This window comes from Zeus faber, assembly GCF_960531495.2.
Source record: "Zeus faber genome assembly, chromosome: 13".
Classification (NCBI taxonomy): domain Eukaryota; kingdom Metazoa; phylum Chordata; class Actinopteri; order Zeiformes; family Zeidae; genus Zeus; species Zeus faber.
The window spans coordinates 105,923-131,478 of NC_137198.1; the positions used below are offsets into that span (position 1 = coordinate 105,923).

At 42.2% G+C, this 25,556-nt stretch overlaps 3 protein-coding genes across 8 annotated transcripts in view; all 3 read left to right on the top strand.

Annotated features, from left to right (window-relative positions):
- Positions 1-656: 656 nt before the first annotated feature.
- On the top strand, positions 657-12,035 carry slc39a8 (solute carrier family 39 member 8; the record flags this gene model as incomplete). Its single annotated transcript, XM_080012671.1, has 8 exons — positions 657-929; positions 1,991-2,156; positions 4,952-5,121; positions 5,692-5,814; positions 7,546-7,701; positions 10,443-10,650; positions 11,090-11,274; positions 11,744-12,035. 8 exons carry the CDS (start codon positions 657-659, stop codon positions 11,888-11,890), a joined length of 1,428 nt encoding a protein of 475 aa, XP_079868797.1. The 3' UTR covers positions 11,891-12,035.
- Positions 12,036-12,868: 833 nt separating this feature from the next.
- LOC307239197 (putative N-acetyltransferase CML1) lies at positions 12,869-16,628 on the top strand. Its single transcript, XM_080012516.1, has 3 exons — positions 12,869-12,887; positions 14,020-14,170; positions 15,906-16,628. The coding sequence occupies exons 1-3, from the start codon at positions 12,871-12,873 to the stop codon at positions 16,590-16,592; spliced, it is 855 nt and encodes a 284-aa protein (XP_079868642.1). The 5' UTR covers positions 12,869-12,870; the 3' UTR covers positions 16,593-16,628.
- Positions 16,629-17,361: 733 nt separating this feature from the next.
- dctn1b (dynactin 1b) overlaps positions 17,362-25,556 on the top strand; it is a 43,858-nt gene continuing 35,663 nt past the window's right edge. For 5 of the 6 annotated variants that reach the window (XM_080012509.1, XM_080012510.1, XM_080012512.1 and 2 more), the window contains exon 1: positions 20,765-20,851. In XM_080012509.1, coding sequence (XP_079868635.1) covers positions 20,819-20,851 — 33 coding nt within the window. In that variant the 5' untranslated portion in view covers positions 20,765-20,818. Of the gene's footprint in view, positions 17,441-20,764; positions 20,852-25,556 lie in introns of those variants that run through there. The other variant, XM_080012514.1, reaches the window with a different exon arrangement.

Below are 25,556 nucleotides of genomic sequence, written 5' to 3' on the forward strand. Positions count from 1 at the left end.
GAGTTAAGTCTCATAATAATATTAATAATAAGGAATTCTGAGGATAAAAGTCAGATTGGTGACTTTTCCCCTCCTTGGTATTTGGATATTAATCTCAAATACACAAATGTTCACACGTGGCATCATTTCTTGTTCTCAACCTGGCCCTCGTCCTCCTCTGCACCCGCTCTGCCAGGGGGCAATTCCCTCGGGGGCCCCGGGGGCCCGGGAGCCCGTGTCCCGAGGCAGTAAAGCGGGAGACGGCTCTCACAAAGGAACCATTGAGAAGGAACCATTGAAAAGCAGCCAGCGGCGACGTGCGGTCGCGCCACCTTCGCACGGTGTGATCTTTGAACCGCGGGGACACTGGCCGCGCAGGGCCGCGCCTTCCCGGGCAGCCCCGCTCCACCGGAGGGACGCCGAGAGCCGTGCTGCGTTCAAAACCCCCCCGGAATCCCCCCCGACTCCCAAGAAGCAACGCAGCTCTGCCGGGCTCTCATAATGGATCCGGTCCACCTCAAAAACCCCAGGGACATCACGGATTCGGATCCCATTCTGCCCAGAAGCCAGCCCGGGTATTAACAGGCTGTGCGGGAGCGCACGCAGGCTTTATTTTCCTACAGTGTGGGATCTTTGTTTGTTTGTTTGTTTGTTTGTTTTTTGTTTGTTTTTTGACCATGCGCGGCTTTAAATGCCTCATCGCGTTAGCTTTGGTGCTTTTTCCCCCCGCGTCGCGGTGTGGGAGCGCGGACGCGGAGCCCCGGGACCGGGAGGGGGACGCGGGCGCGGAGCTCCGGGACCGGGAGGGGAGCGCCTTTCTGGACCAGATCCTCAGGTTTTATGGGCAAAACGCCTCCATCACGTCCGGGGACCTGGAAAACTTGGTGCGGTTAATTAGGTCCAGGGGAGCGGAGGGACCCTCCGAGCACAACCCGCTGGCGGACGTGGAGGTACAGCGTCCACACACGGAGTTTACTTGTATTTGTTTGTTTTTGAACCAGTAATTCAACGTAGAAACAGATTTTTCCTTTTTTATTTTTATTATTATGACTTTTTTTTTTTGAACTTAATTTGAACTTTTACTCCACTACAACAAATTCTAAAGTGTGGAAGTACTTGATCTTAAATGTACTCAAAGTATTAAAAGTAAAAGTACTTAGATCTGATATCCAGTGTCAAAATACTAATGTACCGTGTTTTCTGCAGATTCTGATTACAGTATTATAAAATAGTATAAGCATAGTAAATAAACAGTATAGTGCTGTTAAGCATTATATAGTTATCTATATTATTATTATTATTATTATTGTTGTTCTGCACATGTCTAATAATACAATTGTTTCTATTACATATTGCACACCGTATAATAATAAAAAAACAAGAATTCCACTCTAGTTTTATTTCTATCACATGCCATTATATACGTGCATATCATCGTTGCACAATGGATAATAGTTATTCTTTACCAATCATTATTCTCTTTTTATTATATACTACATATATAATTGCTGCACAGTGTATAATAACCTTTTCTATTATATTATTTAACCATGTGTTTTTATTTTGTTTTATTTAACCATGTTTTTTATTGTGTGTGCTGGGCGGTACTGTTGTGACACTTAAATGTCCATCGGGACTAATAAAGTCATTCTTATTCTTATTAGTGTCAGTAATTTACAAGGATATGGATTTAAGGAATCATTGATGAGCAATCCCCACTGATTTGTGAATGATTTCACCTCTTAATTTGGCTTGCTTTTGCAATATAAATAAAAATCCTGAGCCACAGTATTAAAGAAACGCAATTGTAATAGAAATGCAGTATTGTAAAATGTATAGATATTTGGTTTCAAATGTAATGGAGCAAAAGTGTGAATTAGCTAAGAAATACTTGCACTTGTACTTAGTTACCTCCACTACATACACCCCTAAATAGCAGAATACCTAATTTATACGTTGATGATACAGTAATACCATCTATTTCCTACCCCCTGTTTGTCTGCATCCCCAGTGTCCCTCCGTGGCCCGGATCCTGTCCCGCCACGGCCTCGGCAATGTGAGCCAGCTGACAGCGGGGCATCTGGGGAGGATCTGCCCCGCCGTGTTGACCCAGGTGCTGCTGCCCTCCTGCCCCCGCACCGCCACCCCAACGGGCCTGCAGGAACTGGACTACACCGGTGGGTTCAGAGGAACACCCAGGACATGACCCAAACCCCAAATTACACCAAACACTCAAATAAGATGGAATAATAATAATAAAAATGATAATGATGATAACAAAACCTTTATAATAAAATATGATTAAATAGTGTTTTTAGTGTAAAAATCCAACCTACATTACATATACCAAACTTGGTAAATAACTAAATGTACATGTTGTGCAATAGTGTTCCAAATGTCAGTGTGGTCACTGGGCACACATTGCCCAATAGTGATGCCTGGAATGTCATGTATTTATGCATTTAGAACGACATATGTACATTTTTACAGTTACATCTTTTTAGGTTTTCCAAAAGAACAGTTTTTACAAACAAAAACAGAGACATTAATATACCATTATTATTATTATTATTATTATTGTTATGATTGTTCATAATATACTGTGTATATATATATATATATATATATATAACCATTAGTGAGGTAAAATCCCATTGAGAAAACAGCCTCACAAGAGAGATCTGGTATAACATATAAACTAAATGTTTAAAAAAAAATTATCATAACTCTTCCAAACAATCTAAACATTTTTAAAAAGTTCATAAATTAAAAATAAAAAACAATGGAATAAAATGCAGGTAAACGATACAATATAATTAAACCATTAAGAAATATAAAAAATAGAAACATGAGGTTTAAGGCTTTGTATACAAATTAAATAAATTAACACTGTACACACAATATCCTATTCAGCACATACACGGTTCATGTTATCTTTATCTTTATATATGTTTATTACCGGAGTGAAATGGATCCAAATCTCCACCTCACAGTCATTTTGAAGCGACCTCTAGTTTTTCGATTATGACTTCCTGCGTGATATCAACTTCCCCGGTTCGTAACAGAAGAACTTGAACAACGTGTATAAATCAGCACAATAAATAAACAGGAATGTGTGTCGTGACCCCGTGGCGGAGGCAAATGGATAAGCCACACCACTTTGTGACAACAGGACCCCACACACGGGACCACCTGCACCATCTGATCTCAGACTACAATGAACTATGAACTGTGTCCACTGTGTTCCTGCAGAAAATCTCCACTTTGTTTTGCAAATTTCCAAGGCTGTCACTCGAACACGGTATGTGGCCATTACCAGGGAAAAAAGGAAAGAAAAAACACTTAAATTCACAGTCATTTTGTTGAAAAATATGTAGATGTTAAAATCCTCAAAATAATGAAGGTGTTTAGGCAACTTTTAACGAGATCAGAATGTAATTTAGCATCATCAACCTAATGATACTTCATAAAAGATTTGGAAATAATAATAACCTTTATTTTAAAGCGCCATTCATACACAACATGCAATTCAAAGTGCTTAAAATTAATAGAATATGATAGAATAATAATAATAATAATAATAATAATAAATATAGCTGCAGGCAACAATACATGGGGTCCAGCTTAGTCGTGTTAGATACAAATTACAGTTCCCGTAAAACACAACATCACTTTAAATATTCAAGTTCGGCATGTGGGTGAGATGCGAACAGAATCCGTTTATTTACAAAAAGGGCAAAAGTTTAAAAAGTTAAAAAAAAAATCTAAAATCAAACAAAAAGCCCCACTGGCGTCAGGCAGGTAAGACGATACACACACCACACACACATGCGCAGTTTGCAACCACTACAGAGCGATGGAGTCTACACCACTCAGCTTGCATGACACGAATGGGGGCCACAACCTGCACATATATAACAATATATTCCTGCTCCTATTTTGAATCAATATGGATCGAACTTGAACTACGAGATGTCTGAGGCATCCCAGTTCTAACGGGACCTCAACCTTGTCCGTGGGTTCAGCAGTTGTCATGGGACAGACACTTTTAGCCCGAAAAATGCCAAGGAGAATAATAATAATATTAATATTAATATTAATAACAACAACAAAAAATAATAATAATAACAATAATAATAATAATAATAATGATAATAATAACACTGGTAATAACAATATCAATAATAATAACAATAGTAATAATAGTAATTACAATTGTAATAATATGAACAATAACCGCAATAATTATAATAATAATAATAATAATAATAATACAATTATAATATAATAACAATAATAACAATTCTAATAATCATAATAATAACAATTATAACAATAACAATTATAATAATATAATTATAATAATAATAACAATAGTAATTATTATTATAATAACAATAATAACAACAACAACAATAATAATAATAGTAGAAATAATAATAATAGAACAATAATAACAATTATAATAACAACAATAGTGATAATAATAATAACAAAAATAATAATAATAACAAAAGTAATAATAACTATAATAATAATAATTATAATAATAATAAGTATTATTATTATTATTATTATTATTATTATAATAACAACAATAGTAATAATAACAATAGTAATAATAATAATAATAATAGCAATAATAAATAACAATAAAAAACATATTAACAACAATAATAACAATTATAATTAAAATAATAATAATTTAATAATAATAACAACAATAACAAAATAAAAATAACAATCATAATAATAATATAATTATAATAATAATAACAATAGTAATTATAATAATAATCACAATAATAACAACAATGATAATAATAGTAGTAGTAATAATAATAATAATAATAATAACAACAATAGTAATAATAAAAATAACAATAATAATAATAACAATAATATTAATAATAATAATAATAATAATAATAATAATAATAACAATAATAATAGCTTTCTTCTCCTCCTGCAGTGTGGGGTTATGGCTTCCTGGCTGTGACTGTGATCAACCTGGCCGCTCTGCTTGGCCTCCTGCTCATCCCCTTCACCAAGAAACCGTATTTCCCCAAAGTGCTGACCTACTTCATCGGCCTGGCCATCGGGACGCTCTTCTCCAACGCTGTGCTCCAGCTCATACCAGAGGTTGGTCCCACATGTAGGAAATGAACATTTTAGTTATGTTCTCAACATGAGACGTAAAGGACCACACCGCCGTCAGATTGAGTTTTGGCATTGTTTATTTGGTCAGCACACACATGTTCTACATTACAGCCCAAGCATTTTCCTGATCAGCTCACTTTTTTAGGTTTCAAATATTGTCCCTATTCTCAGGTTTTTGTAAAATGTGAACAATACGACGAGAAGCTTAAAAAAGGTATTGCCATGTTGTTGCATCTGTTAACTCCATGTTAAATCAACGGCTCTTCTGCCTTTAAAAATGGGATTAACAAATCCTAAATACGGCAAAATGATGACAAATATGTCATTTTAAGTCCAAAACTTTCAAAACCTGAAAATGGAAACAATATCAAAAATCTATAATGTAGGCGATCCTCAGCAGAATGCTCAGTAATGTCAATAATTGGTTAGTAAACAGGATAACAGGTTAACCCTAACCCTGACGTCTGAGTGCTTTAGGATATTTATAAAGTGTGTTTGTCATTTAAACATGATGGTGTCTGCACGTCTCTCACAGCCTTGTGACCCCCGCAGGCCCTGGGATTTGATCCCAAAGTGGATAACTATGTGAAGAACGCATCTGGAATATTCGGTGGCTTCTACCTGCTGTTCTTCATGGAGAAGATACTGAAAATGGCGCTGGGGTTAGAACAGGAGGTGAGACAGTTTCTAGTGAAGAGTCCGGGAGTTCAAGGAGTGTAATGCCCTGATTAGTCAAGAACCCTATTAGTTTATTGGTTGTTTATTGGCTGATTTTGGACCTAATGAATGACTTAGTAGTAGTTATATTACTGAAGGCCATACTTAATGCACCTGTAATCTTCACTACACAAGAGAACGGCATAAGAAACAAACCGGGAGAAGTTACTAATAATATCACAAAGAATAGAATCTATAATACAGTGCAAAGAAGACTTGGTTGAAATGGAATGAAAAGTCGATGCATGTCAGTGCAAAATATTTTTCTCCTGAGATTTTATTTTAAAGTTTATCCCTGTTTTCTATTCACCCTTCATGTACAATGTACCACACGGGGGGGAGGGCTCCGCACGGAGGGCAGGGCTCCACACGGAGGGCAGGGCTCCACACGGAGGGGAGGGCTCCACACTGCCGCCAGGAGTTCAATGCAAGTCATGGTCCAGTGCAAACACTCACTCCATAGTTCAGGCAGAAATTCCAGTAGTTATGTTTGAAAGTATGTGGTTTGTTTTAAACTCCCTGTTTGCTGGCGCTATTTTCCTTGCTTATGCCAGTGTTGCATCCAAATGCGTGATGTGCCGAATTGAGTGTAACACGGCAATATAGCCAGCAAAACCAGGAATTTAGTGATTAGACTGAATGCATTTCTTAATAATAACTCCTGGAATTTTCAAAGTCAGACTGCAGTGGCATGGTGTTAGCTTGGCATGGTGTTAGCTTGGCCTGTCATACGGAGTGAGTTTTTGCTCTGAGCACAGATTGTGGATTTGTCCTCCATTACTTGGATTGAACTCCTGGTGAAGCGATGGAGCGTCCAGTTTGGAGGAAAAGGCTGAAACCTACCAAGTACTATGTGAGGCGAACTATTCCTTTAATGGCGAGCAATCACATGAGAGCAGGCATGGATTATTATCTCAGTATTTGTCCTGAGAAAATATACGTATGATCAGAACTGATTGTAAAATCTCCAAGAACACAGTGGCATTCATTTGGATTTGTTTGAGTGTTTGGGAACTTGCTCAGGATGCCTTGTCAACTCGGGTGGGGCCAAACCTCCGGCCTCACAAAATGTCTCAGTAAGCTGCTTTTATCAACTTAATTAGATAAGACAGCACTCTAAATATTTTTCAAACTTGTAAGATAAAACGTAAGCTTGGCTACACATTAACGTAAGGAACAAAGATTACATACACTGTTTTCCAGGAGTGACTTAGAAGATTTATGACTGCCAACCCGATGGACGTTATTATCTGGGCTGACAAGGATATCTGCTGTGTTTTCTGCACCGTTTTGGAAGAATAGGCCAAGCCGCGACTAACCAGCGTCTTTGTATGGTCAGGACCGAATGAGGCTCATTGGAGGGACAGAGTGTTAGCGCTGCCTAGTACTGATGGAAAGGTGTTTGATCTCTGACCTCTGAGCTGTTCAGCCCAGTGAGAAGCCGCCGCACACCGCTACGTTTCCCCAAAGTACAGCCTCATAAATGAAGGAACCCTGGTTTGAATCAGGCCTGGCTTGACACTTAGTGAAGCTTTCCTTTAACATTGTCTACATGTTTTCATTGTGTCGCAGAACCCAGAACTGGATTCACCCAAAAGTTTGATGTGATTTTGGTGAAAGACGATCGCTGCGATTGCTAAAGTCCTTTCAGAGTCCTTTAAGAACCCGCGACGTTGTGCCCTCTCCTAGCATGGGCACAGCCACTTCTCCCCGGCCGAGCCCCGCCCGGACGGATCCCTGCAGAACGGAGACGTTCTGGACAAGAAGGACTCCATCATCCTGACCACCGACAGCACCGTCGCCTTGGAGAGGAGCGGCCCCAACCCAGACGCTCCACACGCAGAGGTCACGCCCCCCTCACATCATCCAAATTATTCTCTAGGTTTATTGTTATTGTTGTTCTTTTTTATGCAGTTTTTTTATTTTACTGCATGTTTTCATTAATAGTTGAAGTGTGAGTTTGGAACTTTAACAGTACGATAGACCAGTGGTTCCCAAACTGAGGTTCCCGGCCCCCCGGTGTTCCACAAAGGAACAGCAGTGGGTCTGCAGCAATATACACTATATACAGTGTGTGTATATATATATATATATATATATATATATATATATATATATATATATATATATATATATATCTGTACCATTTGCCAAGCCACGCTCCCTTAGCGATGGTTGCGAGAGCTTTCAAGCCATGAGACTAGCACTTCAAACCCGTCCAACCAGCACAAACATGTGGAGAGAAACTATTTGGTTATCAACAGGCGTGCTTAAAGATGCTAGCGGTGTTAAGCTGGGAGCCAGGATTTATTCAAGGTTTTGGGAAGTTAAAATAGAAAAACATGTCCCCTGCTCGTATGTTCTCTGGATGCCTGAAGTCCTGAGTCACAAGGGCCGAGGAGCACGCTTTCACCATATTCAGCAACATAGTCAGTGATTTAGAGATCTATGGTCATTTTAAATGGTGAATGTATTCTCAAAGTCCACGGATCCAAAGGGTGTGTCCCCCAGGGGCCTCGTCGGGCACTTTGTATGGTGTGGCGGAGGAAGGGGGTTGATTCTTATCTATTTACTCCCCAACTTACATTTTTGTGTCTGGTCACAACAATACATTCCAAGCAGCGACCCTCCGGCCCCAAGCTCAGTGAAGGCTGAAACAGTCTAATCGATGGATGAAATCCATCCTTAATGAAGTAGAGGAGCTGGGAGCAGGGAAGCAGCACTTTTTAACTGGAGCTAAAAAAATACATTTATTCATTGTTCCCATGGACAGGCAGTGGCTCTTTAACACGGATGTAACTGGACCTAAAACGCTCCTGTTTGAAGCGTCACATTAAAAAAGTCAGAGGCGCCAGATTCTGTGAACCAGGACTCGATTCGTTCCTTGAGAAACAAATGTCTTTTTTTTTTTTACTTCTGGAAACCCTCAACCCGACGCACAGTACTTCAAGGAGCGCTCCCCGATCATAGCATTTCCTCATGATCACATCAGGTGCAGTATCCGCCATCATCAGGCAGCGCCACGCCCACCAAGAAGCAGTGCGCTGTGTGATAAAAAACAGGTGTGATTTATTCCCGGAGGTGTTATTGTATATATCTGTGAAGACATAGGAAGTGTGCACCTTTAAAAGCAATGTGTTCTTTCTCTTCCATCGAGGAGTTTTGGTTTTACCGACACTGTTTGTGTTGGTTCATTCATTAACATTTTCCTCCAGGAGTCAAAAGGGAAAAAGGTCCTCGGACACGTTGGCACTGCCGGCACGTGGTCCGAGACCTATTTATTTATCTGTTATCAGTGACACGAGAGGAAGAGAGAAATTACGTTAATGTTTAAACGCTGGAGCCTCCTGTTCACGTGGAGGAAGGTTCCTCCTGACCGAGCCAAAAAACCCACCGCTGCTCTCACAGAGGAATCGAACCCGAGCCCAAGCTCCCGCTCCCGTCACCCTGATAAATGCGGGAATTGTGTGAGCGCTGCAACAAAGGCTTCTTGTTCTCCGGCGGCGGCCGATGATGGAGCGGTTTGTCTCGGCGGCATAACCACCGGCCGACTTCCATGGGCCCGGCCGGCTGCCGCCTGCCCTTAAAAGACACCTTTCTATTTGGGCTCAAATCAAATGGAGCTCATTGGTCTTTATCCCTGAAGGAGAGACTTCACATCCCTACACCAGAGCCTTAAATCAACATGCTTTGATTTGTTTTTTGAAAATATGTTTGTTAATAATAATGTCATACCTTGACTACACTATAAAGAATTCTAGAATGCGCAATGTTCACAGTGGCTCCGTAGCTTTCTCCAGTATAAAGTGTGGAACACGCCGTCATCCCTTCACTGATTTACTTGACTTTTACATTTTTTTGTGCTCAAACCAAAAAAATATTTCTAGAACTCTGCAAAAAACCTGCTAGAGGTCACAACATGTGGAAGAAAAACCCTTCCTCGTGCTTTGGATGATTTGAATGTTGGCACTGTTCTGGGCGCGGCCCTTTGGGGTCATTTTGATGCGCGTGCAACACTGTGGCCCCGCCCCATCCAAACCCAAACCCAAATATGTGATGTTCGCATGGTATGTACATCTACAAAATGGACATTGTTACCTTTTGTGGATTATAACTGTTTTTAGTTATAGGCAAAGAGAGGCAAGTTTAGTTCGTACGACGCATTTCATATACAAGGGCTTTACATCAGCCAAAAAATGGTCAATTATAAAGGATACAAAAATAATTCTATGCACAATGTTCAGTTAGAAGGCAGCAGTAAGGCTGTTCGTATGGTTATAAGTATAAGTCATTTAATGCATTTACTAATTAAGGCATTGAATGATATGAGTTATGGGTAGAAGAAGAAAAGCATAGAAAAAAAAACAGATAAAAAAAAAGATAAACTAAGAGATAGCAGGTTAAGGTACAATTTAAAACAGGGTTACCTTGGTGCACACACCTCACTCAGAGGGTCAGACAGGTGGGATCAAGAGCCATGCACCGCTTTGACCTGTTGTGAAGCCCTCAGACATCCCACAATGCAGCTCACCTGCGTCAGAAGGTGAGCGCCCCCTCTGACGTGTGCGTGTCACTTCGCCCCGCAGGAAGTCTGCTCGTCGGGCGGCGTGTGCAACTGGCTGCGCATGCGACACGTCTCCGACATCCGCACGGTGGCCTGGATGATCACCCTGAGTGACGCCCTGCACAACTTCATCGACGGCCTCGCCATCGGGGCGTCGTTCACCGTCTCCATCCTGACAGGATTCAGCACATCCATCGCCATCGTCTGTGAGGAATTCCCCCATGAGCTGGGTGAGCGAGGGCGCGTCGCAGAAAGTGACGTTTAGTGCTTCAGTTCATTAGCTTTAATTAATTAGACTCGTGGGTTGGTCCCTTATAGTAAAGTAACTGTGAATATATACAGTATATAAACTGTTCCTTTTGTTTGCTGTTATTGGCTCGGGGATATTGTGGTTATTGGACATTGCACTGAGGAGGAAGGCCTCGGTTCGGAACAACTTTAAATTTTATACAATAAGAACAAAGTATACAAGAAGAACATGATGTTCTGAAAAAGTTGAATTAATTTGCTCACAGGATCGAAGGATAATTATAAGAAACACAATGATACTTAAGAAGAGAAATAGAAATATAGAGTTAAATAGATAAATTAAAAACATGTAGCTTGATTGGACCTGGTGTCAAGTTTTGAAAACAATAACAAGTGTAAAGTTTGGATCTCCCTCCCCAGGTGACTTTGTGATCCTGCTGAACGCCGGGATGACGGTGCCCCAGGCCATCTTCTTCAACCTGCTGTCGGCCATGTCCTGCTACATCGGCCTCATCATCGGGATCTTGCTTGGCAGCACCTTCGCCCCCAACGCCATCTTCGCCATCGCTGGAGGGATGTTCCTGTACATCGCGCTGGCTGACATGGTGAGCCAGACATTATTCGGGCATCAAGGCGACGCCTGAACTGATTCACCTTTCGGGTTAGGTTGCACTTGAAAATGCAGTTTGTTTTTACAAGATCACAATCTATCTATAAAAGCATAGTAGTTGTTAAACCCTACTATGAAGTCCAGTATGTAAATGAGGCAGATAAAACGTCCCAAAGGCCAAAGTGATTTTTTTTTTATTTGTTTCGTTTTTGTTTGACCTGAACGGAAGTCGTTGCTCTCGTACTTTAATTTGTTTATGTCGTGCATCGTATTGTGTGATGAGGTTTTTGCAGCGGCTAAAGTATAACACACAAATCCCCATTTCCCGTGAAGTCATTGTGCGTTCAAACCTACCAGCGCTTTGTCTCTGCCTGGCGAACAACAGACTTGGTCTCAGTACAATGTATTGCATCCGAATGGGGATCATGTCCCGAAAATGTTTTTTTTGTTAATTCTTCTTCCAGTTCCCGGAGATGAACAACATAGTGAAAGATCAGAGGAAAACGTCCACCAAGGTCATCTTCTTCCTGATCCAGAACGCAGGGCTCCTCACTGGGTTTACCATCATACTACTGATCACATTGTTCGCTGGAGAGATCAACCTGGGCTGAGGGCCCCAAAACAGGACAAGACAGTGGAAAAAGGGACAGTTTAATAAAGAGATTACAATGTGCTGCTTTCATTTCTGCTCCCAACAATGACAGGCAGGATTGTGAATATGAAGTGCCTGTTTTGTACAAACAAGAACTCAATGTTTAAAAAAAAAAGTGATTCCTTTTTTTTTTCTATGTTTTAGATTTGTAGCGGAAATCTTACTCCAAAAATGGAACGTATTCACAATCACTCAATGTCTGAAATCAAGACAATTTTGTTTGAAGCAAACAATAAATTATTTTTTCAGTCTCTATATATCCTGTCCATCTTAAACCTTTTTCTTTTTTTGGGGGGGTATATAATTATACTTCCTCCCCCTTAATTATGTTGACGTAATGGATCAGCGTGAATCTCAGCCAATCAGCGACAAGCATCACCTCGAACCAGGAAGTGCTCCACAGCAATATGCAGCGTGCCGACCATAAAGGAATTACGGACAACTTTTCCATTCCTGGCTCGGCAAAGTCTTGTTCGATGAAAGACTGTCACCGAAAATGTTGCAACCATGTCGTGTGAAATCTTGACCCATCTTTTACTCCCTTCCTTTCTCCATTTTTGTAGATTTCGCATATTTTTGCTAATTCTCTGCAACAAATGGAAGCGATTCTCCAAAAATGGCGACCGTAGCAAAGAGTCCATAGCAACCGCCTAAATCCACATTCCCTATTTGGAGAACCGAGTGAATTAAATCGCCCGTATATTAATACAATAATTATTAGATGATAAAGTAACAAACTCCTACTTACACGGAGTTATTTAGTATTTACAACTTGAAAGCTGACGGTACGGCATTTCCGAGTTGGATGCTCGTCTCTCCCAAGTACACCTTGAACGTAGCATAATGTGCTTCGCGCTGAGGGTTTCATCCAATCAGCAACGAGCATCGCCGTAAACCCGGAAACGCTCCCTGACGCCACAGCGCGGGTGGACGAAGGAGATGAAGACACAGACGGGGTCAGTGTGTCGCGTTTGACCTCAGGATAGTCGCTGCGCGTAACACAACTCTGCTTTATTCTCTCGGTATCTACAACAACAGGTTCGTGCGCTTAATTCACGTTTATATTTCCAGGAAGTGAGACCGGAACTTCCACCTAGCTGGCTGTGACTAGAGCAGGCTAACCCTAGCCTCCGTTAGCCGACTTCGCTATAGAATCATAACATGGGACTGACTGCAAGTTAAATATCCATGTTTTATTTTGGCTTGAATAGCCGCTGACAACCCACACCTTAATTTCGCAGTGGTGGAAAGTACTTCGTTAGTTACTCTACTTAAGTAAATGTTGTGTCTGTGCTTAAGTATATTTCGTTTCAGAGACTTTCGACTCTTTCAAATCAAATGTCTATGCTTTTTACTCTTACATTTCTTACACACGTTAACGGTTTTTTTCCCACGATTTATAGTCTTGTCTATCAAAGATCAGCGACTGGATCTCTCAAACTGCCAATTTAGGATTGTTGAGCAATGATTCATTAGGTCCATATCCTTGAAACTACGACACCAGCTAAACTTTTTCACTTCCAATCAGGAGCTGCTTGAGCACTGATCTGCAGGGGAAAAAAAGAAGTTATAGCCTCTGTTATATTAGGGCAGTGTATATGACATGTACTTCTACTTTTAATATTTTAAGTACATTTAAGAGCAATAACTTATATACTTTCACTCAAGTAGAAATGTCAATGTGGTACTTTCACTTCTATCAGAGTAATTTTGTGTCAGGGTGTTTGTACTTCATAAATAAAAGGTAATTTCCTCCACCGGCACCAGGCGCTAGATGATGATGATGATGATAATAATAATAGCTTTTTTTTTATAGCACCTTTAAAAATGCAGTTTACAAAGTGCTTTGACAGATGATATAAAACATAGTGCTCAGATCTTGAATTTAAAAGACAAATGAACATTAATAAACAGGAATTCAATTCATTCATTAAATTGAAAAAGCGGATAAATAGACAATTAAAGTAAATAAATACAAGATAATAAAAATAAATGTTTGAATGCTTAACAATGGCTTTTCCTCCCTCTTTTAAATTATATTATAAGTGCTTCTCAGCTCTCACTTTTGTTTCAACGTTGCATTGAAAGGCATTGTGACGTCATGGCTGGCGTTCAGATCCGGAAGTACCAGGATGATGACGAGGAGGCGGTGAAGGAGATTTTCACCCTGGGGATGAGCGAGCACGTCCCCTCGTCCTTCATGCACCTCCTGAAACAACCCATCACTCAGATGGCGTTAATGTGCATCTTCTGCGCCCTGCTGGCCAGCTCCAAATCCTTTCTGCTCCCCATACTAGCCATCACGCTCTTCTTGGCCGGGCTCCGGCAGTTTGTGGGCTACATTTTCACCAGCTACATCGACCTGTGCCTGAAGAAGGACCTCAACCACATTCGTGAGACCTACCTAGACACGAAAGACTCAGGTTTCTGGGTGGCTGAGATGGAGGGTCGGGTGGTGGGCACGGTGGCCTGCCTGCCCGCTGAGACGGAGCCGGGATGCTTGGAGCTGAAACGCATGTCTGTGCGGCGCAGGCACCGCGGCTTAGGCATCGCTAAGGCCCTGTGCCGGATAGTAGCGGACTTTACCCGTGACCGGGGTTACCCGGCTGTCACCCTGAAAACCTCTGTAGTCCAGACGGATGCCCAGAGGCTGTATGAACACATGGGATACACAAAGATAAGAGAGTTTGTTTTACCAGGCCTTGTATTCAAAGTCTTAAACTTCAGTCTCCTTGAATACAGATTGGATGTAACTGGTAAAAGAGACTAATTAGGAGGACCTGTACACACACTTGCAACCTTTTATACGTGCAACTTAATCCAGCCCAAATGTTTTGGAAAGATTTCATGTCGGCATCACATGTGAAAGAGCAGATTTTTCTCTGGCAGTGATTCCTCCAATTTTAAGGTTGAGACTTTTCTGGTAATCCTCTGTTACATCCTTGGTTCGAACAAAAGCTGCAAGATTACTGGGTCAAGCGTGCAAAAGAGTTACGACACTGTTTTGTGTTGGTCAGTAAAGGCTCAACAGTGTGACATATTAAGCACTGTGACTTGATCTCACTGTGCATTTGTTTGTCACCATTGAAATCAGTGAAGAAATCCTGAATGTAAAACTGACTCGATTGACTCACCCCGAGACAATGGAAATGTGTGTGATTCAGCTGAGTGGTACCACACAGCTGCATGTCTGTGTATGCCCAGTCTATACACAATGTGACTAGATTAAGCATGTTGTGTATTCACTCAACATGCACGTTTTACAGATGGTAGCCCTGTCTGAGAATGTGAACAAAGCGTTACCTAACCCGGTTAGGTGAGTAGGATAATAGTGGTGCCATGTGCGTTTATATAGGGAGACATCGATTCTCCATAATTGTGACCAGTGATGTCAGCTCTGTATAGTTGCATTTGTTTTGTAAGCAATCTTATTAAGTATTAAATGGTTTGAAATAAAACACAACAAACTAAGGGTCTGGCATGAAAAACTGATGCAGAAATTGTCTTGTAAGAAATTGGTCGAAGTTGTCTTCAACTGCCCATCAGCAAAGATCATTTTTGTACATTAACTTTCAATAAATATAAGTTCATTGAAGTCAAATCCCAACTCCAGTTTCTTCTTTGTGTGAAGCATACTTATTTGGTAAGTGATGAAGCTGATTGTTACTCAAAACAAAACAAGTCTAAACAGATGTGTATGTGTATTCTTGAAAAAACATTTTCTTCTGCCAATTTTCCCCCCTAAAAATTGGAATTCGTAAAAGTTTTTATTTTGAACTTGCAGCAGGCTCATTTTCACATTTGAGCAAATGTGCAATCAATTCCCATGATATTCAAACAGTACAGTGTATGATGAAGAATCTCACTCATCTGTAAACATGAGGTATACAGTGGATCCTGTTTCACTGTGGAGCCTAACCTTTGCTTTGCTCTTCTAGTGAGCCGTGTTCCTCTTTCCAGGCCTGGGACACAAGATGGAGCACTTCCGGATCCGTGAATACAGAGACGAGGACTACTATGTGGTCCGGGAAGTGTACTCATTGGGTTTTGCTGAGCACCTGAACGCTGTGTGTGTCCAGACTCTCAAGCAGACGTGGGTGTGTCTCACTCTGGCCAGCTCCCTCTTGGCTGTAAACGTCTTGTCCCGCTCCCTCATGGTGGCGGTGATGACCAACGGCCTGCTGCTGCTGGCGGCCCGGGAGGTGGTCCGGTACCTGTTCAACCAGGGAATCCGGCTCGGCCTGAGAGAAGACCTCCTGGATATTAAAGCAACCTACATGCTGGAAGGGAAGGTCTCCTGTTTCTGGGTGGCAGAGAGCCAAGGCAGGATTGTGGGCACGGTGGCCACCCTTCCCTGCCGCACCCAGACTGGAGCCTGGGAACTGAAACGGATATCTGTGACAAGGGAGTTCAGGGGCTTGGGGATCGCCAAGGCGCTGTGCCGAACTGCTCTCAGCTTTCTGTCACATCACTCTGTTGAAGATGTTGTGCTGTACACATCAATGCTTCAGACGGATGCCCACAAGCTGTACCACAGCATGGGCTTTCATAAGATTGACGAGTTTGTTTGGCCATCACTGCCAGCGAAGTTGATCAAGTTTATGGTGTATAAATATGGATATAAAGTGCATCAGGAGAATGCTTTGCCCAAGGATGCATGAAAGGTAAATTATTGTCAGTTCTGTTCTTGATGAGTTAGTCCTTAATCATAATTTTTTTAAATTTATCTTTATTTTTTATTTCAATTGTTTTTTGTTTTTCATTATGCATTGCTTTTTTGTAATTTTTTTTTTTAAGTTTTATTTTTTACACACATTTTGCAATTGTTTGCGTTTAAAAAAAAATATATATGTGTATGTGTGTGTGTATAATTTTTTTTTTTTTTTAATATATACACATTGTGTTGTAGACTAATGCAGTGATTCCCAAGCTGGGGTGTGAAGCAAGGCTTTGGACGATTTGAGACATATGTCATGTCATAATTGACAAATATTGATTAAAAAAATAAATAAATAAATTGTCATGAGCGTTAGTTAAAATATAAATTGCAACATTATTCATGTCTATATGTACCAATCCCTGAAAAGGTGCTTTCAACTCGGACAAAAACAACTGCAGAGCACTAATAAATACATAGTAAAGTCAGGCTTTTTGAATGGGGCTCTATTGAAACAGGTTTGCTTCAGGGATCTGAGAGAGAAGGGTAATTAATCATGTATGGAATCATGGATAGCAACATGCCTTTTTTTTTTTTTTTTTAATAATTTAAAACGTTTTTATTTTTTATTCAAAGTGCTATTAATGACGGTAATAATGTAACCCACACGCATGTTAACATCCTGACAGTTATAATGGTATTATCTATTAGCTACTGACATTCAGTCAGGCGTCTCCGCGGGCACCCCAGGACGTTTCCGTGGTGGTCCTCCACCGATGGACGGTGTCCAGAGAAGGAGCAGCCGGGCATCGAGCTGACGCCCTCCCGCCCCCCGAAAAGAAGAAGAAACGGGTAAGAAATGGAAGTCATGTGGATGTGTCATGGAAGACCGTCCGTGTTGAGACGCAGCCGGCCGTGTTTAATGTCATTTAACACGGAAGGAAGGAAGCAAGCAAGGAAGGAAGGAAGGACGGGTCTTAAAGCGTGAGGAGCCGTGGCTGACCAGGGAGTGTCCCCTTGTAGCCTGCCGTGGGAAATACAAAATAATAATAATAATAATAATAATAATAATTACAATAACAACAACAACAATATGTAGTGCGAAACATCTGCTCTAGTCAAATTAATGCTGCTGACCATTACAACAATAATCCAAACAACGAACACGTTGTGTTTTAGTGGAATATTTCGGATATAACTGGGTGGGGGGGTGACCTCATTTAATGACCAGCAGCACTCATGGGCTTTATTGTTTTAGTTCATAGGATCCATTATTAGGGACATTTTAGGTCATCTGTCAAGACACTTACGGCCATTACTCTATTAAGTATATTCCCCCACTTGCGATTCAGTTGCTCAGCTTGTTTTCTATCTATTCAGTGATACATTGTACTGTTTGTATCGTTATATTTGTACTGTTTTATTTATAACATAACATTTATTTTTATGACTGACACAGGCGACAATTTGTTTTATTTTTATTGCGTTGCAATTTGTACTTCTGTTTTATTCTTCTACCGCTTTATTTTTTCACATTTCTGTTTTTTAGTTCATTCTTTCCTGTGAATCCACATTGCGTTCCACTTGGATACAATTTGAGATGTACTTGACTTTACTCTTGATTCAGCAGTTGTTTTCTTTGGTTGTTTGTTTTGGGGAGAATGTTGCCTGTAGTTTGTAATCACTAGATGGCACCAACCTACAAACTACACTTTGTAAAACTGCCACCTCTAGAGAATCTAAGCTCGTCTTGGTCATACATTTAAATTTGTTTTGAGTGACCTAGTTTTTATGTTAACTTGGTTTTGTGCTGTCTGATACAGCATACCTGTGTAGCACTGCTATGGATGTAATTTAAAGAATACAACGCTGCAAATCTCCTGCCTCAAATGAGCTTTACCCAACCTAATAACATCCAAATGTTGTGTTATGGTGATGAAGACTGGAGTTCATAATTCACCCATTTATGACCACAACACTATTAATCATAAGACTTAAACATACCACATAAGTCTAATAAATTAGCACAATGTGTCTACAATAACATGGCCAGTGAGGATTTGGCCTCGGTGAAGTAGATTTGCAGAGGATACAAGTGCAAACGCACCGTATTTTAATTCAGTTAAACAGATGAGGTCATATCATTTCCAGTCCAGATGGGATATCATCACCAAATCAAACCCTTCCTCCCCAGTCATCCCTTGAAGCCCCATAGATCTATACGTCAGCAACAAAATTCGAATATGTGAAGTCATTCAAAGTATGCTGCGAATACAGATACAGCGGCTGCTATTTTAGCTCTTCATTCAAATGTCCTTTAAATGGTGTATTCCTTAATGACGTAGGGCTTAGTTCACTCACAGTTCAGTCCTCTTCCTCCGTTGTTTGGCAGATTCCTTGTGTGAATTCTGTTTTGACAGTGATGATGCACCCTCTTGCCTCTACATGCGTGGATGCAGAGCGTCAGTCCTCCTGATATCCCATTGTGCACCTTCCATTGAACCTTTGTTTCCCGCAGTCGTCTTGCACATCCGAACGAGCTCTAAGCAGCTCTCGTTTTAGCTGTTCTTCCTCTGTCTCCGTCGTCGTCCTCAACTTCTGGAGCGAGGCGGTGCCTTTGGTTGTCTGCTAATCCCATGTGCATTTCAGTCGCTGTGCCCATTTCTAGGGTGAGAGATGACATGCCCTCCCCTCCTCCTACACACACACACACATGCACACACTCCTAATTTGCATAAAGGGGTGCAGAGAGACTGCAGAGATTCATTGAATTTTACTAAATATGCTCCACTGTCTGAATGCCCTGGGCTTTGTCTTTGTTTACTCAGATGCATTCAAGACTCACTGCAATATTCGTCTAAATAATTTAGAAAACTATAGATGAACGGGGACAGCCTACATGATGACTTGTAGTCAGTGTGTCCATGTAGTTATGATGTAAGAAAGAAGTACATGTCTAGGTTTTGCTGCTTAGTGACTGAGACCGATGCATTGTCAGACAAGAAGCTTTTCCCCACGTGGCTTTTTTATTCATCTGCATCCTAAGCTTCTCTCATTAGCCTCTGTACTAAGACCTTTCAAACTGAGGCCCTGTGGCATTTGCTTCCACTGCAAAAAACATGAATAGAGGATTGAGAGTGGAAAAAGCCCTAGCCATGCATTTAGCTGATAAAAGCCAGTTAATCCTACCACTGATTTGCCAGCACATCAGGCCAGGCAGTCTGAGCCTTATGATGCTGTGCCCCGGCTGCATGGTGGGACATCACCTGGGCCTCTTGTGCGCTTTACCTTCCCTACTTATGAAAACACAATCTGCCTGTATTTTAAATGTTTTATATCCAGGCTAAATGTAATTAATTCATGCCAGCACGGTTGAGGGAATAAATAGTGGTATTTGTAGAAGAGCTTGGACAGTAATCTGAACAGGGCTTAAGCAAATGCAGCATGTAAACCTGAATCATGTTTCCTGTATCGATGACTACAAATAATTCTCAAGTACCGATTTATGACTAATCAGTTATTGCTTAATCTGTTGATTATTGTTGAATTTTGGTTCTACTGGAAATTGGCCAAATGGACTTAGCTGGGCTCTGACAGGTCTTACTTTATCAGTGCTCTTTGATCGGTCATGCAGTGGAACGGAAAATAAGAAGTTTTCCAGGCAGCGTGTGGGCAGGCTTTAGGACGCAGCGCCGCTTCCTGGGCCCAGACCTCCCTCCCCCCTCCCCCTGCAGAGTCCAGTGCAGACTCTAGCGCAGTGCCGCTACTCAGCCGAGGCTCTCGCGGCAGACAGACCCTGCTCGCCTGGTCCCCCCCCCCCCCCCCCCCCCCCCCCACCCTCACTCCGCCGCCAGCATCTCTCCGCTCCCTTCTCCTCCTCCACTCCCTTTCTCCGCTCCTCCGAGGTGCTGGGAGCAGGAGCATCTGTCCGCAGGAGCCGAATCCCGACAGGGGGATAGTCTCACTGTGAACATCGCAAGGGGCGAGTTCGTGAAGCGAGGTGACAGATCTGTGAGCGGTAGAAGCGGGATGGTGTGATTCGTAAAGAAAGCAATAGAGAGACAGAGAGAGAAAAAGAGAGACGCTAAGACCCCCCCCCCCCCCCCCCACCCCCCCCACCCCACCCTACTGGCTATCCCTCCACTTGCCCCCCTATCGTCTGGCAGACTCTCGCCCTCCAAGATAAGCTGCTCTCTCTCTCTCCGTCAAGACATCAACCGACCGGGAAGCATGTCCCAGACTAGGAGGAGCACGTACACCCGGGTGAGTGCGCTTCCTTGCCCAGAGAGGTGTGTCTCAGTGTGCGTATGCATTTTGTGTTTGCGTGTGTTTGAGTATTTAGGGCTGGACTGTTGTTTCAAGTTAGGGCTGTTTGGATCCGTGCGAGGGTCTGGCTGACGTCTGGTCGATTGGTTTCACTCTGCGTCCCGTATACAATGTTTAATCTGGACAGAGTGTTTCTAATCCATTAGTTTCGTGCCTCTGTCTGGATCCTGGTCTCTTTGTTCGGGTGAACCAGCCTCAGAATTTACACTGTGGTTTCAGTGGTGTTCGAGGTTTGGAATTCAGGGCTGGTTTTCAAAGCCCATGAGCAGGAAGATCATCATTATATGGGAGGTAAACAAAAGGCCCATTAGGCTTTTATTATTTTGCCAAAGCGTGGACGCTATCCCTGGAACACAGAAGACTTCCTGTTTGTGGTCCGTCTCCAACTCAGGTGGCATCCCTGTCAGCCGGAGGAATGACCGATCATCCTTCATTTAAAAGCACCGTCTATCCAGGATACATACTTGTCAGCTACTCTCTTTTTTTTCTCTAAAGTTGCTTTTTGAGGGTATCAGTTTGAGTCATGGCAGTTCTGAAAAGGGTTTCACAATACATTGCCCATATTGTATCGCAGTTCAAAGCAATAGATAATAAGTCGAGACTCATCTAATTTAAGTTGCATACACATAAATATTCCCATGTTTGTTTAAAAGGAAAAAGGTGTTTCTGTCTTTAATGAAGCTAGGATCACCACCTGGCTTCATTAAAGACAGAAACACCGTTTTTCTTTTAACTTTTATTTTGAAAGTGCTAGATTTGACTTCATGTCAGTTAGGTGTTGTGATGTGGCAAAGCTCCATCAGAGCGCGGTGCGTCAGCAGTAGCTCCCTTATGGTCCGATTGTACAATTGTTGGCCTCTTCCCGAGTGTTGTGGTGGTTTGACTTGCACGCATTGTAAGAGTAGAGTGCTACTAAATAATTCAGCTTGCCCTCTTCCGCTCGCCCCGGCTTCCCAACACATGGCAAATGAGCCTGAGGATTGCAACAAACATAACTAATGCTTCGGTGCTGACTTGTGTTCTGCTCAAGACGCCCAGGCTTGTATCAAGAGCTGTCTATTTTTAACTGCAAATTTATTTGTCGGGTAGGAAACACATGAATTGTAAATTACATTGAATACTTCATCGCTAATGGTCGGCTGGTGCACTTGAGCAACTCCGATCAAGGCACTAAGTACGAATAATTCTGCTTAAAGACTTTTTATTATTATTTAATTTTCCACTGCGCCCAACTTGAAGAAACAGGACAGGAGTGCAGGGTACATGGTGGTTGAAATGGCCCGTGCTTGGATTACACAAGCCTCATTACGCTTTCAGCTGCCGCTGTTTCTCTCTTTTTTTTTTTTTTTTTTTTTTTTTTTTTTTTTTTTTTATACCTGTGCTGTCAGCATGCTGGGCATACAACAAAGAGTATCTGTAAGCCATTGCATATAGGACAGAGTTAGTCTGCAAGTGGAGTTCAGGTTCTCAACCTGCAATGCAACTCTTTATTCATTCTTAAATCATCAAGAACTGCTGCAATAACTCTGTCCTGTGGATGACCTATAGGATGACAAGAGCACAGTTTTTGGTAATAGAGAACCACCACCAAACCCCCTCTTTGGAGAAATATTTATCATGTTTGGGTCTATAAACAACTGATCACTACTCCAAGAGGGAGATTCACCACGAGTGAGACAATTAAACATAGAACCAAACAACATTTACACAAAAACAGAAAAATCAGACGACAACATGTATTGAAAAACAGAGTTAATCAGGTCCAGGAAAACGAGAACTACAACTGGTCACGTGGTCTCTTCCTGTCATAGTTATGTCAGTAAATGAGGGAGGAAAGGAGAGGGATGCAACCAGGAGGGTGCTGGGGTGCGCTCCAAGCAGGTGTTAGTGGTGTGTGCGTGCGTGCGTGTGTGTGTGAGGTGTCCACCAGTAAGTGTACATGACTTATCCCCATTGGTACTGGTGTAGAATGTCGGTATTATGTCTGCGCGCCTCCAAGCAGCTGAAAGGGCCCGAAGCCCCCCTGAGCTCCGCAGCGGCCTAGACACCCTACGGCTGCAGGAAAGCCCCGAGCACTGTGCCCTGCGGCTACAGAAGACCCTCTGGCCCCCAGAGAAGCCAGGGGGCCATGAACCCAGTCCCAGGGACCACGAGGAGACCCCGCACCCCAGGGGCGCACACATACAACCTACCCCCAAGTGCAGGCACAAGAAGCAGCCGCAGGCAAAGAACTCGGGCCGCAGGCGCCAGGCACGGACCGCAGGCCCGGATCAAGGCCCCACAGTGACAGACCAACACCCCGCCCGAACCGCCCTCCCCACAGGCCAGCTGGCGGGACCCCCATGCCCACCCACGCCCTGCGTAAGGGCAACCCCACCCACATAGCTTGCACCCCACCTATCCCGCAAGCCCTAGGCCTATTGTGTGGAGTATGTACTGAGTATGAGTTTTGGCACTGGGAGAGATAGGCGAAGCGCGACCAGATCGATGCAGGGGCGCAGCAGGCTGGGGAGAGACCACATAGTTTTCGCAGCATGCAAATATTTTGTGCCGTTAATCGATCATTCAAATGTGTAATTTTTGATCCCTAGGGGTTAGAGGGTCTCTGTTGTACTCCTTCATTTCATTTAATTCGGGCATAAACTTGATCATGATCTTTCTTCCCCACACTTCAGGGTTCTTGCTTTTAATTTTTTTACCTCTGGGGATGAATAATAGATCTATCAGCACAGAGAAACAAGGCTGAAATGACAACATACCTGGTACACACAGTGATATTTCATTCCATATGGCATTTCAATATTTAGAGAAACATCCATTGTGACACCCTTATTCCCTATTCACATCCGTCTCTCTTCATGGCATCGGGGTAATCCATAAGTAAACCTTGATTTTGATAATGTTATATTACATCAAAGATATTGGTATTAGAAAGAACAAATTACGAGAATGACATCACACTCAGGTCACCGTCTGGCCTCGCCCTAAGGTCAAGTTATAAATGACCTTTTCTGTGGCTTTGCCATTTTCCATGCAGCCTATTACTTTTAGTGTGTGTGTGTGTGTGTGTGCCAATCGATAAGGGCTTTATGAAAACTCCTGGGGTCAGGGGGTTAATGAGTGAATTCCTCTTTAGGAATCCACACTTTCACTGAGCTTAAGTTTAAACAGTTCCAGAAAGTATTACCGTCATTAAAATTCCATAGGTGATTTTATGTTGGACATTATGACACTTAGGCTGTGGGCCTTGCAGAACCAAGAAACAAAACACTCTATGTTTTCAGATTCCCATCTATGCCTTATACAGCGAGTAGCTACTACGGGGACAATGCTCTGCCGTGATTGGCTAGGGAGGCGTCTCGCGTGGAGGGCACAGTAAGTGTGAACGGCTATGATGCACGTGGTTGATCATTGGTTTATATGAGGGACGGAGAAAGGCTTGCTTTGCATTTCGTCAATAACTAACGCCTATATCAATCAGTAGGGAATATTGATTGGGTCAAAGGTGTCAAGTTATCAACACTCTCAAACAGTCACGTCAAAGAAATACTTTCCATCCTCCGTCACCACGGAAACAGAGCACAGACGGGGATTGGAATACTGGCGTGTGTTTCATCACTCTGCGGAGCCTGTAGTCTTGTTGTATAATCTGTGCTCTGAGCCGGATGAGCGTCTTCGTCCCGGTAGTGGAAGTGTGGTAGTATGTTTACTGTAAGCCCAGGCGGCGTCAGTAAGTGGGTGATAAAAATCTCTGGGGGCCACGTTCTGCTGAGTCACAGCACTGTAAGTGGTGTTAGGCAGAATTATTTTATTACTACGTATGAATTCTGGATCTGCTTTGGTTAAAAGGACGTGATATGTGGATTTACACAAAACTGTGTTCCCTCAATCCCTCAATGTTGCTATGGTGTTATTTGACAAATTTGGCTCCTCAGTTGGATAGGAGGATTTCTGCTGCTTTTCATGGTTCTGCTGTTGAGCAGGCTCAGCGTGCGGACACTGGCCTCCTGTGTGCCACCCTGCAGATTACTGCCAGATAAATAATACACATGGAGCAGAATATTATTATCTGTTAATGCTTTTTGTCTTCATGCCGCCGCGTGAAGGACTGTACATGTTGGAGATGTTTGAGGCAGATTAAAGCGAGCGGTGGTCCGTGTGACAACGGACAGTTTGGCTCCTCCGTGAAACGTGATGCTGTCATCCACAGCTGTGTCGTGATGGAAAACCAAGTGCAAAGATTCCTCCTTTTAGATGTTCAACAACAAGGACAACGGCTATTTTTGTCCACTGATTTTATGAAGCTGACACGTCTAGAAAGATGTAGAAGGACCTTGATGTTTTTAGTCTTCATACATGGTAACATTGGCAGTATTCATAATTTCCTTGGTCATTCTGCAGCTTTTACTCTTAACTGCTTCGTTCCCTGTGTTCTGGAAAGAGAATTTGATTGGATTTCTGAAGAACATTCGTTTGACTTCATTTCGTACACTGAAGGTTTAGCCCACAGGTATTTGGGTGGGTTACATATTCAGTTGTTCCTAATTATTAGCAATGAAGCGATTTCCATGAATGATAGAATGATGGGATTTATAGACAGATGATCATTTTTACAGGCATGTTTATACGCTCAGCTACCCTG